The 16,123-nt window shown below is 38.1% G+C and overlaps 2 protein-coding genes and 1 non-coding gene across 4 annotated transcripts; 1 reads left to right on the top strand and 2 right to left on the bottom strand.

Annotated features, from left to right (window-relative positions):
• The first annotated feature begins 96 nt into the window (after window positions 1–96).
• On the top strand, window positions 97–5,744 carry LOC111795875 (KOW domain-containing protein). 2 transcript variants are annotated; one of them, XM_023678501.2, is made up of 6 exons: window positions 97–294; window positions 686–785; window positions 880–975; window positions 1,667–1,770; window positions 1,852–1,988; window positions 5,450–5,744. In XM_023678501.2, exons 2-6 carry the CDS (start codon window positions 726–728, stop codon window positions 5,530–5,532), a joined length of 480 nt encoding a protein of 159 aa, XP_023534269.1. In that variant the 5' UTR covers window positions 97–294; window positions 686–725; the 3' UTR covers window positions 5,533–5,744. The 2 variants fall into 2 exon arrangements, with proteins under 2 accessions (XP_023534269.1, XP_086980161.1); XM_087124035.1 differs by having other exon boundaries at window positions 97–293; window positions 662–785.
• A 401-nt stretch (window positions 5,745–6,145) lies between these two features.
• Window positions 6,146–6,218, bottom strand: TRNAK-UUU (transfer RNA lysine (anticodon UUU)). Its single transcript has one exon. It is a non-coding gene; the product is annotated as a tRNA-Lys (tRNA).
• A 3,662-nt stretch (window positions 6,219–9,880) lies between these two features.
• Window positions 9,881–14,591, bottom strand: LOC111795785 (type I inositol polyphosphate 5-phosphatase 4). Its single transcript, XM_087124237.1, has 13 exons — window positions 13,945–14,591; window positions 13,753–13,837; window positions 13,417–13,482; window positions 13,238–13,325; window positions 13,012–13,116; window positions 12,287–12,911; window positions 11,998–12,191; window positions 11,772–11,880; window positions 11,512–11,660; window positions 11,112–11,409; window positions 10,567–10,641; window positions 10,412–10,488; window positions 9,881–10,149 (listed from the first exon to the last, which is right to left on the bottom strand). Exons 1-10 carry the CDS (start codon window positions 13,972–13,974, stop codon window positions 11,193–11,195), a joined length of 1,668 nt encoding a protein of 555 aa, XP_086980363.1. The 5' UTR covers window positions 13,975–14,591; the 3' UTR covers window positions 9,881–10,149; window positions 10,412–10,488; window positions 10,567–10,641; window positions 11,112–11,192.
• Between the last annotated feature and the right edge of the window lie 1,532 nt (window positions 14,592–16,123).

Raw genomic sequence — 16,123 nt, forward strand, 5'->3', positions numbered from 1 at the left:
TTCAGCCCACACAGCTCACAGCCCAAAGCCCAATTCGCTTTCAGCCCACACAGCTCACATCCCAAAACCAAATTGGTTTTTTGTAGGGTTTTGTAATTTTCTAAACCTTAATGCCCCAACCTTCCCTCTCTTACTCTCTTCTGAGTTTACTGCATCTTCTGCTTCTTCACCATCCATTTCCCCGCCACGAAACATCTTGCCGCTGATCTTGTCAACGCCCACTTCACATTTCGTCGTCGTCGCCTCCGCCGCCGCCGCTACTAGATTTCGCTGCCACCTGCCCCTCGCCACCAAGTTCAGCTCCATTCTTTCATCTTCTTGCATTTTTTATTCATGTTTTTTCTTCTCTGACGGTCACTGCTTCTCATTTTTGCTCTTTGCCTTTCTGTATTTTCTCATTCCTTCGATGCCCTTTGTATCGTCGATTCGTTGAGCAAAGATGCTCGGTTAAAACTGAACCGAGTTGACGGACCACTGAGCCTCAGTAGGAATTGCAGTAGAATGCCATGTTTGTTTGTTTTTGTTTTTTTTTTTTTTTCTTGCCATTGATTGAATACTACAAACCTCTGGGATCTGCTTGGAATTTTCTACTCAGTATATATCATCCATGTTCTATGACGTAGTGAAAGTATAGAAATTCATAATCTGAACGATGAACTGCAGATTGTTGGGGTAACTTGTGCAGAAATTGGCAGCAGTGGCCTTGGTGTTTGCATTAGTTTCAAATGGGTTGGAAGGCTGCTGAAAAGCTTATTAGGCACTGGAAAATTCTTAGAGGAGATAATGTGAGGGAAACATTTTAAAGATAGATACCTTACTTTCTCCTATTTATGTGTTAGGTCTCCCTCTGACGATCGTGTTTGTTGGTATTTTTCATAGGTGATGATCATTAGAGGCAAGGATAAAGGAGAAACTGGTGTTATTAAGCGTGTCATTCGCACTCAAAATCGGGTTATTGTTGAGGGTAAAAACCTGGTAAGAAAATCTTTGCCAAATTGGACAATTTGAGGTTCAGAGTTGAGCTTTCTCGTGTTCAATTGCTGTGCTTGGGCCCTCTTGCACTTGTCTGATAATGTAGCTATGCAGGCATTTAAGTCTTGCAAATGATTTGCTTGGTCGTTTTGATTTAGGGTTAAGCCTTTTCCCCCCTCCTCATATCCTTCTCTCTCTCTGCATTGAGGTCTTGCCATCACATGATTATCTGTAAAGTTAACTCACTTTCATCTTCAAGGTTCAGAAAGGGGCCGAATATTGAATTCAAGTAATGGCCTATGAAACTGACTTTGTGCTTGCCAATTCAAATGGAACTAAAGAATGGCAGCATTATGCTTTATGTTTATGAAACTAGAGAAGCATTTTCCCCAACACTTGCCACTCAATCAATGTCTATAGTCCACTGATATTCAAGGGTAGTAGGATATCATTAAGTTGAAAATCGTGTTATTATTCCACTTTCCGTTTATTTTACCAGCATGTATAATCTACAGCTGCAGCTGCTCTGATGAATGCTATTTTATGGTTCTAGCAGTTTTGTTTATAAATCCTGTTGTTTGTATGTTTCCCTTCATTGATTTTGAATCTCTATCATTTTTATGATTTCAGCCGTTGTACATGACATGAGTGTGTCAGATTTATTCTGTCATTCACTTTTCTATGCTTCATACAGGTGAAGAAACATATTAAACAAGGACAAGGTCATGAAGGTGGAATCTTTACGGTTGAAGCTCCTCTCCATGTATCCAATGTTCAAGTTGTTGATCCAGCAACAGGGTTTGGACACTATCCATGACTGCTAATAGGTTGTGATGTTTTCCTTGTGCTAGAGCATTGTCAAACATTATTCTTTTGCAGGAAGCCTTGTAAGGTTGGTGTTAGATATCTTGAAGATGGTTCTAAAGTACGAGTTTCAAGAGGAATTGGAGCCTCAGGATCTATAATCCCTCGTCCAGAAATCTTAAAGATAAGGACTACTCCCAGACCTACAGTTGGTACTGATCTAAAGTCTATTGCCCCTTTTATTTTTATCTATCCACTTTGCTGTTATTTAGAATTTTTTTTTCTTGTTCTTTGCTAAACTTGCATGTTCTGATGTGCTTCCATCGCAATTCTGTGTAGTTGGCCTTTCCTTTGTGTTTCCATGTTATTATATGTTCTTATTAATTTTACTCAATCATATAATAATTTAGATGTACTATTCCTTCTTATCAAGAGCTGTGGTCTGAGTTGAGTCTTGTTTAAAGCTATACACATGGATGGATTTTTTTCTTTATGCTCAATCTACAATGTGGGTGGGGGTGGAGGGAGTCACCCTGCCATTCCTTTGGATGTAAAGGTTGAGCATGTTTTGGCATGTCATCAATGAGCCAATTTGATGTTTAGTGCTTGCAAATATTCACATGAGCTCTCTCAAAAAATAGATGTTCTAGTGGATACCATGGTTAGCTGTTGCCATGCCCTTTTTGTTAGTATAGTAGGCTGACGGACTATGCTGCTAACTGCATATTTATTTTTATGATGCTGATTGTATCATGACTTAGACATCTGTTTTTCTTTTGCCCTCCCTCTTTCTTTGTCTACGAGGTTCTGTGAACAAGGTGCATGGAGCTGTTGTAAACGTGTTGAATTGAGTACAATATTAAAAAGTTCTCTGTCTTCTTTATTTCAAAACCTTTTTTTTTTTTTTTTTTATATATATATATATTAGGTCTCTGAAAAGTGAGCTAATATGGCCTATTTTTCATCTTCATCGATCATTGTTCCTAGGCCCCACATCCTTTGGCCCAAGAAAAGCAAACAACAGTTCGTACACCTACTATAGGCATAATCCTATTGCACCAAGTCCATCTTCTCTTCCTTACTTTAGTCATACTTTTAACACTAAACTCAATGAAAAAACCACCTACTGAATGCTTCCATTACTATTGGTCTTCAAGAAGGGTAAAGTTGCGATGTCCCACATTGGTTGGGGAGGAGAACAAAATACCATTTATAAGGGTGTTGAAACCTTCCCCTAGCAGACGCGTTTTAAAGCCTTGAGGGGAAGCTCGAAAGGGAAAGCCCAAAGAGGACAATATTTGCTAGCGGCGGATCTAAGCCGTTACAAATGGTATCAGAGCCAGACACCAAACGATGTGCTAGCCTTCTCGTTGTTTTCTGAAGGGGGGTAGACACGAGGCGGTGTGCTAGTAAGACGCTGGGCCCCAAAGGGGTGGATTTGGTGGCAGTCCCACATCGATTGGAGGAAGGAAAGAGTGCCAGTGAGGACGCTGGGCCCCGAAGGGGGGGTGGATTGTAATGTCCCACATTGGCTGGGGAGGAGAACAAAATACCATTTATAAGGGTGTGGTATAAGGGTGTGGAAACCTTCCCCTAGCAGATGCATTTTAAAGCCTTGAGGGGAAGCCCCAAAGGGAAAGCCCAAAGAGGACAATATTTGCTAGCGGTGGATCTGGGCCGTTACAAAAGTGATGGAAGCAGACCTTGCTCTCTCCAATACCTAGATGAAAATGGACTTTGAAATGCTTGCTCCGTCTGGCATGCTATAGCCACAACGTACAAGACTATAAAGGTACAACCATGAACCTTAGTAGATAGCTTCAGAATGTAAACATAGAAGTTGACCTTCCATTTTGAAAGTTTATGGTAGTAAAATGGAGATCTGCCGATGGTGGGACTGATCTGTGAGTGTAAGATAGAGCTTTTGTTATGAGACTGGGGCCCATGTAGTTGTGTAATAGGGGCTGCAAGGGAAAGTTGTAATTATGTCTCATTTAGTGCGAGGAGAGTAGGCCAATTCTGATCATTTTGGGTAGTTTTGTTATTACGAGAGATCAGGGAGCTCTCTCCATCGGCTCTGTTTCTGTAAAAGGTTCTATCAGTTAGCAAATAGTTTGGCTATATCAATCAAGAAATAACAAATGAACTAGGTATGCAGCTAAGATTTTAGCGAAGTTAATTGAAAAGGGGGAAAAAGAAAATGAAAACTCATTGCATGCAACCATCTTCAAGCCAACACGGCTCAATCATTAAGTCGTGTAGATCATATGCCCATGCGCGGAAGCCCCCTAAACTTTTGGAATTTGTGTATTTTTGTTTATTTTAAATTTGATCCCTGAATATGGGATGTTGGTCCTTCCATGTATTTTAAATTTTTTTAAACATGTAGAGGCATCATTGTTGTGGCTCCCACACAATTTTTTTCTTCTTTGTTAATTAAGATTAGGCTACAATAGTTTGAAATTCTCCTTACCAGCCTAGTGCATTGGGTAATGGTTTTCCGCCGTGTTGTCTATTTAATACAGTTTGTTAATGTCAAAAGGGAGGCTAAATAGTAAAACGAATTGCTCTTCTTTTGGCCGTAGAAGGTTCTGGATCAAGTCCTTTATCCTGGCTTTTTAACTTTTCTAGACGGCTCACAAATCATAATAATAATAATAAGTTTGCGTTGGGACCCCAACTTATTGCTCTATATGTAAATAAATATTTAAAAAATTTGGGGGCCACCATCTCATTACATGACTGAATAATATTAAAATATGTTGTGTTGTCCAATCCTGTATGCATAAATTCCAAAATTTTGGGGGGATTATGACTCCTTGCTCCCTTTACCATTTGACCATGGGCTTGATGATAGGTTCTAAGGTTAAACCTATTCGGGATATTCAGGTGGTTCAACTACTGATTCACTAATGTTAATTTTTGGCCCTCCGACCTATATGGTATAGATCTGCCCTTGCATACCCCAGGACACCAGTTTTTCCGACCAAATCAGTTTAGACATCCATGTGAACCAAACTTAACAGTTGCTCACAGAGCTATTATGAACCTGAGGGGATTTCAAAATAGTCAACTTAATGTTACTGACTAAGCTGTGGACTGTATATCTTATTCTTTTGGCTGCTTATCGTTTCACTCCAGCTGTAATATTTTATTCTTTGCATTGTTTAGCTAGGTTATCTTGTCCTCTCTCTTTCTCCGTATAGCAGGAATTGAACTTCTTTAATTAATGGATTGAAATCAATTCAATAGTGACAAAAAATTCTCAAGTAATAATATAACTCAAGAACTACTTGTGTGAAGGATTTCAGTACTGTTCTTAATATTATTGAAAAACAAACGAGAGAATACGTGAATGTGGCTCAACATTTCTATGTTAGCCACTGTATCTTTGATGAAACTTAGACTTCATGCATAATTCTACATTTGATGTCTCAATCACTCGGTCTAGTCAATTTGGTCAGAAGAAATTAAGACCTTGGAGTCTGGTTCACGTTAGCTTAACAGACAGCGTCAATATTTGTACTTTGCTGAAGGTGTGAAGACCGAAACATTAACATGGAACTATGGCACATGCAATTCAATATAGTTCCCTAAATTTATTTGAATTTATTCCTCAAGTAATCGTATTACTTGTGCTCCTTTTGATTCGATCTGATTTGTTGATTTGCAGCTGGTCCTAAGGATACTCCAATGGATGTGGTACTGGAGAAAAGTTATGATGCTAAAACCGGGAAGGGCATGCCTGACCTTTAAAAGTTACTTCCAATCAATTCAGAAGACATGGTTGTACTAGGTTCCAATATATAAATTCAAAACCTGAGGATGCATGGGCGGCAGCTTGCTTGTATTACATTTTCCTTGTTTGTTATGTACTTTTATTTTAGATTAACATTCTTGCGTACTTTTGAAGGAATGACCCTGATCCTTTGATGGTTATGATAAAAGGGAAATAATTTTGTGTCAAATACATTTGCTCTTTCCGAGTCTCTTCATAGAGAGAAAAATCCTCTTCGTTTAAAGTTCTTGCATTCATACTTCTATGTGCAGAGCAATGTGAAAGATTGATTGCTTCCCAGAGGATGCAGAAGATCTATTTTTACTTGGAAACAAATCATTTCATGCGTCTTCTTACACAACTAGTAAATTCTTCCTTGTGCATTTAAATGAATAAATGCGTGTATTATACTTAATATTTTTGCAATAAATCCCACATCTAAACCAATTTATAAAATAGATAGTAGCCTACTTCACACTGATCATGATAATAGAAAAAACAAGGTAATCTTCATGCGTCTACTTACAAAACCACTAAATTCTTCTTCCTGCAGCGAATGAAAGAAAGAATTCGGTGTTGTATGTGAAATTTCGCCGTCTGTGGGAATCGAACCCACGACCACATGGTTAAAAGCCATGCGCTCTACCAGCTGAGCTAAGACGGCCGGGTGATGGTGAGTGTTGTTAGTTCTATAATTCAAAAAAATAGAGAGCAGAAAGATCCAACAATTGAATCAACGAGCAGCCATTGATATATCCAATGGTATATACTTACTTTATCCACACTGTCACTGTGAGAGGTTTGTACCAGCGAGGGTGATTGCTGATTTGACACTTCACTGCAAATGATTAACCACAGAGGGCAGTGGACCTGAAATCATCATACTTCACAACTCAAAAGAACGAATCGTAGACCCCATATCTGTGTATGTTATTTTCGGAGCTGACTTGCTTTTCTTTTGCAGAAATTTAGAAGGCACCAGAACTGTTGTTGAATCCTGTCTTAACAAAAGAAAAACTTGAATGATTCAGTGAACCAAATCAAGTGCTTTCTGTGTTTTAACTGTTGGAAAAATATGGATTTGTTGGGTTGCACGTGGAGTAATTGGGAGAACCCTTCTTTCTTTCATTATCACTCACTTTGGGAGTTCACCCATGTCTCTTCCAACTGACATGACAATCACACGCCGTCTTTGACAAGTAAAGGCACACACCACCATAAACTTTTGAATTTGGACCAAACCCAACATTATCCCTCAAAACAGAATTAACGTCTGAAAAAAGCTTTAACTTACTGATACCACGGATTCAAATGCTTTTTGTTTCGAGTCTTGACTATGAACTTTGCATACTTCCTCTATTGTCGTATTGTTAACTCCTGTCTGTCTATAAATTCAACATTGGACAGTGTTTCCTTTAACAACGTAATGATGTCCCTACGTTTCAAGTGCTTCACATTGAAAATCTCTCACACAAACCCAACTTAAAAAGAAAACCCCCTTTTGCAGTAACTAACGGAAGGGAGAAAACAGTGATGCCTCTCTCTCTGTGGGAGTTCCATTATGGGGTTGTGTTAAATTCAACCCGACTCTGCAATAAGTTCCATTTTTGGACCAACCTTAACCACTGACTGTGATCATATTTGTACATGCATGTTCATGCTTAAATCACGTGGGATCACGTGCACATAGGATCTTATCAGTTTCAAGTTTGGACCAAGTCTTTTTATAACACCCATTTTCATGATCTATTAACAATTATTACCTTTCAAGTTTCCCAGTGTGCATTATTTGGTCCTCATGATGCTACCCACATTCTGCTTACTTACCACTGTATTATCTATTCAATGCTATCTCAAACCTGTGGCCCAATTTGTGTCTTTAAATCACAACCACTCAGATAAAGAAACACGCTAAACTATTTAATGGAAATAATTGGAACCCTCTGGTTGATTGAACTAAGCTCCATATTGACACGTAAAAGCTGCGAAATTGCTACTCTTTAATTGCTCCTTGACCAATCAAATGCTTGAAGAAACACAAATGCATTATTGTTTTGTGTTAGATAATATGATATTTGAAAGGGTATGAATAATTGTATAGGTTGTATTGTATTCAAACCAAAGACTCCGAAGACCTAGACAGTCCTTATTAGCCCAAATAATTGCACCAAGTGTTGGTTTGGAGAGCAGCCGAAGCTAAGGGAAACTGTACATAAAATTGACTCGACAAGTAAATGCATGTGACAGAAATCATTTAACTATCTCGGTTGCTGGTTTATAAATAATGTCTATTCTTTTTTCAATCAACAAATGATTTTGTACCAATAATAGCATTGGCGTGTCTTACGAATACAACTCTCGAGTTAAGAGCAAAGATTGAAAGGGCAGAAAGATGGGCATTTGTGTGGCCATATGGCTCAGATGTTAAGGGACAGTCTCATCTGCTACTTATCCATATTCTGCCATCGTTTTCACACCAGGAAGCATATTGGTGTAGGATTAAATTATTCTGCAAACAAACCCATTAGCTGATATAAGACAACAGAAGAAAACAACCTAGGAAAATAATTTAATAGCTTATCTTATCCAATAAAATGTATCTTCCAAATCATGGAGGTGGAGCCAATTGATTAGCCCAGGGAACAAAGCCTAGCAAGGTTGTGCCTCTACCAAACCTAGCAGCAAGCCAAAGGCAAGGACATGTGTATCTATATATATATATGTTTAGTTTTCATTTCATTTAGCAATAGAACTAGCAAACAAAGGACACTAGCTATATTTAAGAACAAAGGAGTACAGAGCTGACCCTAAAACAAAAGAAATATCAATCCAATCTTTGGAAGAAGAACAGACCAGAAATCAATTAATCAAATGATGTAATACCACTCTACCCAACAACAAAAACTGAATGAAACAATATGTTTGCTTATTGACATGGTGATTATTTCTGTGAAGCTGAAAGGCTGCAATTTTAGGACTTCAAGCAAACGACATATCTTATAAGTTTTAGCAATAGCATTCACTTAACACGTATACTACTTGTTACATATAAATATATGGGGTGCTATTTAATGCAGTTTTTACCACACGTAAAGCAAGCTGTAAGAGTAAATATCATTGAAACGTAAGTTTGTAAAAACAGTCAGTTCCAGCTCGGAATTCTTGAAAGCTAAAACCGTGAAAGTTGGGTTTCGGTCAGACTAAACGATAAAACATGTCTCAACATTCATCTCTTTCTCTTATGGGATTGTTGCACACAAAGGTAAGGATTCAATTACATATCAACAACAAGAGGTTCTCTCCTAATTGAATGATGGGATGTACTTTGCCATCATAGCTGAATCCTTATGACTTTTTCAACAACTTCTAAAAAACAAATTAACGAAAAAGAAAGACTTCAAAAGCAGCAATTAAACAAGTAAAAAGAGGTTCCAAACTGCTTAGTTTTCTGAGAGGTCTCATTTTTCTTCCAAGGTATTAAGGAAGGTGTGAGCTGACATTAAATAAGCCATCTTATTAAAAGAAAGAAAATGGGGAGAAAAAGACAGGTCCTTTTGAAAAGACGGGTAAAGCTACGAGTACGACGGAGGCAGTAAATGCGAGAATAAGATTAGACAGAGGGGGAGGAAATGCAGTGGGGTCACGATTACAGAGTAAAGTGGTAGGGTCACATACAGTTTGCTAAAATTTAAAAAAAAAAAAAAAAAAAAAAAAAAAAAAAAACATAAATAATAAATAATAAATGAAGGGTTGAGGACACTCTGATGGCATTTGGCAAAAAAATTTGAAAAAAATGACAACTTTCTTAGGCTGTTTTGGTGAAAAACAGAATGGAGTCCGCCAGTCTTTTTGTGCAGTGAGCATTTTTAATGTTCCTTAACTATGTAGCAGTGACTGTTTTGGTTTCACCCTTCACCCAATGCATTCACCAATTGAGGAACTTTTTAACTTTTTCTTTTTCATTTTGGGTCTCTTACATTTGATGCCTTAAAAAGGAGTCTGCTGTTGAATTTGCAAATTTTCCTGATTTTGCTCTTCAAAGATAGTAATTATGTATTCTTAAATGGAATTTTAGAAGATATTTGGACCACTCCCCATGGATGATGGTCCAATTGAGACTCTTTCCAAATTCCTATTCATGTGGAAGAAAGGAAGGGAATCTAAGAATTCATGTTGTACTAAGATTAAGTGCTTAGATGAAAGTTGAGGCCTTTAGTTTTGGCATGAAAAAGTGAAAGGAAATTCAGCCATCATAATGCCCAGTGCAAGAAACAAAAGTGGAGACAAAACATCAGTATTTCTCACCAAAATCAAAACCCACATGAATGGATATAGAGCTTTTTTTTTTTTTTTTTTTTTATTCCCCACTTTCAGTTGCAGTTTGTTGCCATCTGTACATATTCTTTTTTCTTTTCTATTTTGCATAATAATAGAATATTTGTGACAGAAGAAAACAGGAAAAAGTGTCCTAATTGTGTGAAGCTCTGATATTATCTCTACAACCCTTCCTTCCCCCAAAGAGAACTTTCATTCCAAAGGGACTGCAAATGATTTAGACATGAAGGACTTGTCCCCTCTCTCTTCCTTCATTTGTCCTGAATATAAGATAAGAGCATGAATGGAGCAAAAGGTAAAATAAATAAAAAGCAGTAATTTTCCAAGTCTTGAACTGTCAAGGTCTTGATTTTTCTCAAGTTAGAGATATAGAGCAATGAGTTTTGAGTCATGAAGTCAGCGATTCAAGCATATGATAAAATCAACCAACACCAAATACTCATTCATGGTAGTATTGCTGGATTTAAGGTATTTAATATATCAAGACTCAAGAGCCACAGCGAAACATTAGCTTTCTCTTACCTTGCTACAGATATCATGTTGGGCCAGTTGAAGTCATGAAGTAAAGCTCAGTTGAGAAAGATCAACGTGAGTTTTACCTGAAATATGGATGAACAAAATGCAATGAGGAAAAGGGAGATGAACCGACATGGAAAAAAAAAATGTAAATGAGCAACCTTCTTTTTTGGATTCTAGGCATTAGAAACACCTCCATAATTATGGAGACAAAGAAGACTTTTGGCAGTGCCCACCTGCAGAATGGGGACCAAAATTAACAAATGAGAAGAGAAGCAGTGCAAAAGATCTCAGCTAAAACTTTTAATGAGAAACATGACTAGAAAATGACATTTCAAAAGTAGGCATTCTATTCTCAGAGTCAATGACACCATCCCCGTACTTTAGTGGTTAAATATGTGAGGCTTTCTATTTAACTCAAAAAACAGACCAGCGGCCACAATGGTCTGCGATATTCATCATCTATTATTAAGAGCATTTAAACCACGAAGGATAATAAAATAGGTCCTTGTCATCATTTCTTTCAAGCAGGCAAAACTTAAGATCTTCTACTAAGCTTTATGATCGCATCCTTATTTATTTGATAAAACGGAAGTTCGAACTCCCAAGGATATCACATTTTCTAGACAGTTATTTCCTAAAGACAATGTTAACTAAATCAACTCACAATACTATAAATCTATGATAGAGGTTTTCAGATATTTACCTTACAGGAACAATTTGGATCCCCCCTTCAAACTGTCTTTTCTTTTGAAGTTTTGTGCGTCCTGAAGATCAGCCCAAGAAATTATGTCCCGAATAACCATTCGTGTTTTGGCAATAGCTCTTCAGCTTCAATCTTGGTACTGGAATAATTTAGACCCTTCTTTATCCAGCTAGGAGTTAGGGACTCGACCTCAGCCAAAAACACACTGCAAACTGGTCTATGGTCTGAGAATCTCGACTCTCCACGAACATAAGACAATTGATTCAGACCCCTACCGTACCACAGTATTCGATCGCACCTTCAATTAAAAAATCCACATTCATAAGTCATGGAATTGATGAAAGGCTAACAATGTTAGCACATGACAATTGCTCTCCTCAACAGGGAAGAGAGAAATTACCAAGCAGGAGTCCTACGCTTCTCTTTTGGGTACCTAGCATCTCCCGAGTATCTATCTGAGTTATAGGAATACTTGTAGGTCGGGGGGAAGCAGATTTTCCCTTCTTTCCATCCTTCAAAGACGCGTCCACATCTTTGTTCTATCCTCAGCTGATAACATGAACCATTGTATTCTCAGTTTCATAAGCTGTTAGATAAACGTACGCTACAAAATTCTTCAACAAAATGGACACAAATATGCTAATTCACCATACTACTTGCCTGATCATTTTCCAGCAGTGCTTTCCAGTTATGCATCTCGACAAGAGCTTTTGCAGACAAATAAGACAAGGCAATCCTATAATTCAAATCACCCAGCCAGATAATCCGACTGAACCAAGAAAGTGATCATTGAAGTTTGATTCAGTCGTAGAGAGAAACAAGAAACCAGAATTTCTGTAAGGTTAAAAATCACCGAAATATGATAGCAAATGAAGGATAATCTTACTCATGCTCAAGAACTGTTTGAGGGGAGAGCTCATCTTCCATGCCACTAATTCTGGGGAACCTAGTTTTCTTCAGTATCTCCATAACGTCAGCATTCCTCCTATGCTCATCGCCCTCCTTCTGCCCGGAGGATAAGTGACTACAAATGAAGCAGAAGCTTGTTTGGTGTAATGACATGCTAATTGAGATTGCTCCCTAGAACACCAGAGATAAATAGTGGCCCACTTTCAGTCAGTTCACAAGAGGTTCTTAAATCTGAAAAAAGTAAAGAAATTAAATCTTAGTCTTACCTTATTTCCAAGATACCCCATCAATCCTCTCCCTACACAAGAAATTCTCAAGTTTCGGACGTTGTCCCTGAGATCGCTTTTCACCCACACAGTAAGAAATATACCGACCATTTGTTTACTGGCAACTAAACAATACTTTGAGCGCCCAGCTTGTCTATCCCTATCATCTATGGAGAAGGAACCACAGTGGGAAATAGGAGAATAGTGGGAGACAAATGGAGAGTCACCCTGTTCAATCTCTTCATCAGATGAACCCCACCTGCAATGTGGATCATAATCACTTGGCCTATGCCCAAATATAACCTGATCAAAATCGCTAAATCGTCGATCAAATTGGGTTTTTTGTGTTGAAATGTTATTGTCCATTCTCATGCTATGACTGGAGGACTGAAATGAGGGTCGATGGAAGAACGGCAAAGCCTTCTGCTTTGTCGATACATCAAAATCGGCATCCATATTGGTGAATAAATCATGGAGCGGGGAAGATGCGTGATAACGAGCACCATCACCAGTGCCAGGAAGAGTATTCAGAGTCTTCCTAATAAGAGCAAGCCATTTTTTAGCTGGGCCGCTGTCTTCTGTTCCCAACACATTGCCAGCATTTAGAGGAACAATTTCCTGAAAACTGGGAACCAAAAGAAAAAACAAACTTCCCTATCATTTAAAAGAATTACACAATCTTTAAGTCTGAGAAAAAGATTCCAATTCGGAGCAGTAGAACACACCCAAGAACGTATACATCTGCAGGAGTTGAGCTCGGAAGCCAATCATCCAGACTTAAATGATTTGGAGGAGATTTTCCAGCAACATTCCAAGTTGCTACAAATATTCTGTCCACATAAACAGAAAGAGAAAAAAAGAAGGGGGCAAAGAGAGAGAGAGAGTTTAAGACAAAATGAAAGTCTTGGTCCAAAGAATCACTGCCTGGAAAAACAACTAAATCGATCATACCTGTAATTGCTCGTGTCGTCGGTCTGTGGAGCATCAAATTCAAAACTACGTTGGAGGATTCCTTCAAAACTCCTCCTGCTTGATCCCTCTGAAGTTTATATAGAAAGAGCACATAAATTAAAAAGAAAAAGAAGTATACTTTATTTCAAATAATGATGTGGGAGCTCTTGATCCTGAACCTGTTCGACTTTTCTTGGTGGCGCATGCCTCCTCCGGATGGCTGTTCCTCCATTTTTCATGGCTACCTGAAAAAGATAACCATAAAGTTGTTAAAGCTTCTTTACCGTTCATCATCACCTCAGTTTGAACATCAAAAAGACGAGAGGATTCATTGAAAGGGAGAAATGAAACTGAGTTTTTTTTATTTTTTTATTTTTATTTTTATGGATCTTGAGCAGACACCAAAAAACCAGAGTGCTCGTCATCCACAGGCATCAAAAGCCCAGTAATATCAGCTTCGGGGAATTTCAAGAACTAAATTTGCAATTTTTGTTTAGAAAAGAAGGATTCCCCACCGCAAACACTATCGTCTGCCTCGAAATCTTCTGATTTACCCTTGATATTCAGCCACTTCCTGAATAATGTCTTGGTCCATGAAAGCTTCGGTGGAATAAGGAAGAGAAAAGGAAAAGGTCAATAATTTCAAACTAAACCCAAACACTAGAGACAGACAGAAGTCAAAGAAATATTATGGGCATAGTTCTGACCTTGCTTTTCTTTGAATTTCCATCTCTCATTGCTTCACTGATTCATGTAAATATTTCCAAGGGAAGAATGGAAATCCCAGTGATTCCTTAACGGGTCTGGTATTAGGACTTGGCGGATAAAAACAAAAATAAGGAACTAACATATGAATGAAATCAATGAAATCATAAGAATTAGAACGAAACTCGAATGCGTCAATAAATTCATTGTTTGTGTGTGGGTTCCCTCAATTCAACGAATCAAAAGGAAACAGATGAAGCAACGGAATAGCTCTGGAAACAGTTGGAGTGACATGGGGGGTGGGGATAGAGTCCCAATCCCCTGTTTTTATTAGTCGACAAAGAGAAAACAGATCGAAACAAGAAGGAAAATCCCAGCTTCTCGGCATTATTTCATTTTCCGGGTTTGGGAACAAAGAGAGAGGGGAGGGAAATGACAGAAATCGGGCTGAATGTGGGGTGTGTTCGCATCCTAATTATGGGGTAAAGAACAGAATGAGGTTGAAAGAAGAAGAGGGCGCTGGTGGCGAATACATGGTGGAGTGGAGTGTTGTATTTGAAGAGAATAATAAAGATGCAGAGGAGAGAAACGCTTTCTGTGTGTGTGTGTGTGTCTCTCTCTCTCTCTCTCTCGTGAGTTGTGAAGAAGGCAAAATTAAACCAAAATCCAAGACTGACCCAAGTTGTTGAAGGGTATTTGTTCTATTGCTCACCCACTCAAACTAACAGTGCCTATAGACCCCCTTCCTCCTCTCCCTCTCTCCCCACCACCGCCACTTCTTTCCTCTCTTTCTCTCTCCAGAATGGTCAATAAAGCTAGGCTTGAACTTTGACGTAGGATAGTACTATCCCTTCTCTTCATCTCTCTGATCTTCTGCCAGAAGAAAATTTGTCCTTGTCCTTGCCTTGCCTTGCCTTGCCTTGCCTTGTGTCTGTGTAAGTGCAACCCACAAAATTTCTCTCATTTCTTCGTTATATTACAGTTACTTCTCAGCATGTATGTTAAAAAGATTCAAACTTTTCGTCACATATTCTTTTTATCTTTACTTGTTAACACAACAACACATGCTAGAGCCACCCATCCCCATGCACGCACGCATAATATTGAAGCATTGGTTTGAAAGAACTGAGAGTTGTTTCAAATAGAGGCCATGCACCACCAAATTCTAGGGTTTTTGTTTTGTGTGTTCAGCTGCAATTTGTTCCTCACATTTCATGCATCTGGGTTAACAAAGAAAAGAAGAGATTTTGAAAAGCACCCACACTGGGAAAGACACCCTTTTTCATTATTGAACTTAGGTTTCGGATGTCGGTAGGGAATTTTGGGTTGCCCTCACATCCTACGGGATTTTCTAGGCTTTTGAACACCACAAGATTCGAGCTTTCATTTAATGACCCAACTAAGCCACAATCCAAGGGTTAGCAATACAAACTTGAATCTATCGCACTAAACAAAAGGGACTTTGCCAAGTAATGTGTGGTTAAATAGGTTTAATTTATTTTTTCAATGATTCATTTAGTGTAAAATGTCATTTTAACCGAGATAGCTAAAAATTATAAAACTAAAACACAAAATTATTTCGTTCATTTATGTTGATAAATTTTCATATAAATTATTTTTAACCGTTCTTTCAACCCTTTGGTGCAAATTCTATATTCAATGTCAAGTTATTTAATTCAACTTATGGAGAAGAAACTCTTTAAAATTAAGATAGGCATAGTGAAAGAGAAAAGTTACTCCTTACGTTTTTATCACTGTTTTCTCTATTGATTTGCTCAATCATATCATATAGTTTGAGTTAGACATCCAATGATTTGAATTATCTAAGATGGACAATTATACCTATTTCTTGATTGGACAGGAGCCAAAGAGATGTTGCCCATCAAATAAATGGTATTCCATCGTCTTCTTTGCTTTTCATTATAAGCCACCAAGGAATTCTTTGTAGTGTTTACTATTCTCGTAGTATGTTGATCAATAAGTTTATCTATACGAATTCGACTGCTTCATATTCGAACCAACTAAAAACAAAATAGTTTGAGGAAAGCTGATAAAGTTTTCAAGGAGGTTGGATTTGTTCGACATCCCCATTCTAAAGGTAGAGAGGAATCGGTTCAAAAAGAGGAAAAAGAAGAAGGTCCGTAGGCATATATGAAAACTTAAACTGTTGTGCTCTATGGC

The sequence above is a fragment of the Cucurbita pepo genome, chromosome 5, assembly GCF_057944985.1.
Source record: "Cucurbita pepo subsp. pepo isolate OVF chromosome 5, ASM5794498v1, whole genome shotgun sequence".
Lineage (NCBI taxonomy): Eukaryota > Viridiplantae > Streptophyta > Magnoliopsida > Cucurbitales > Cucurbitaceae > Cucurbita > Cucurbita pepo.

What these genes read in the sequence shown, in the direction of transcription:
- LOC111795875 (XM_023678501.2), top strand. Translation starts at nt 726, where the DNA reads ATGGGTTGGAAGGCTGCTGAAAAGCTTATTAGGCACTGGAAAATTCTT. An exon ending in AAATTCTTAGAGGAGATAAT is followed by an intron (nt 786 to 879) that starts GTGAGGGAAACA and finishes TATTTTTCATAG; the next exon opens with GTGATGATCATTAGAGGCAA. An exon ending in GTTGTTGATCCAGCAACAGG is followed by an intron (nt 1,771 to 1,851) that starts GTTTGGACACTA and finishes ATTCTTTTGCAG; the next exon opens with GAAGCCTTGTAAGGTTGGTG.
- LOC111795785 (XM_087124237.1), bottom strand. Translation starts at nt 13,974, where the DNA reads ATGAGAGATGGAAATTCAAAGAAAAGCAAG. An exon ending in CAAACAGTTCTTGAGCATGA is followed by an intron (nt 11,881 to 11,997) that starts GTAAGATTATCC and finishes TTCTTGGTTCAG; the next exon opens with TCGGATTATCTGGCTGGGTG. An exon ending in CACTGCTGGAAAATGATCAG is followed by an intron (nt 11,661 to 11,771) that starts GCAAGTAGTATG and finishes TCATGTTATCAG; the next exon opens with CTGAGGATAGAACAAAGATG.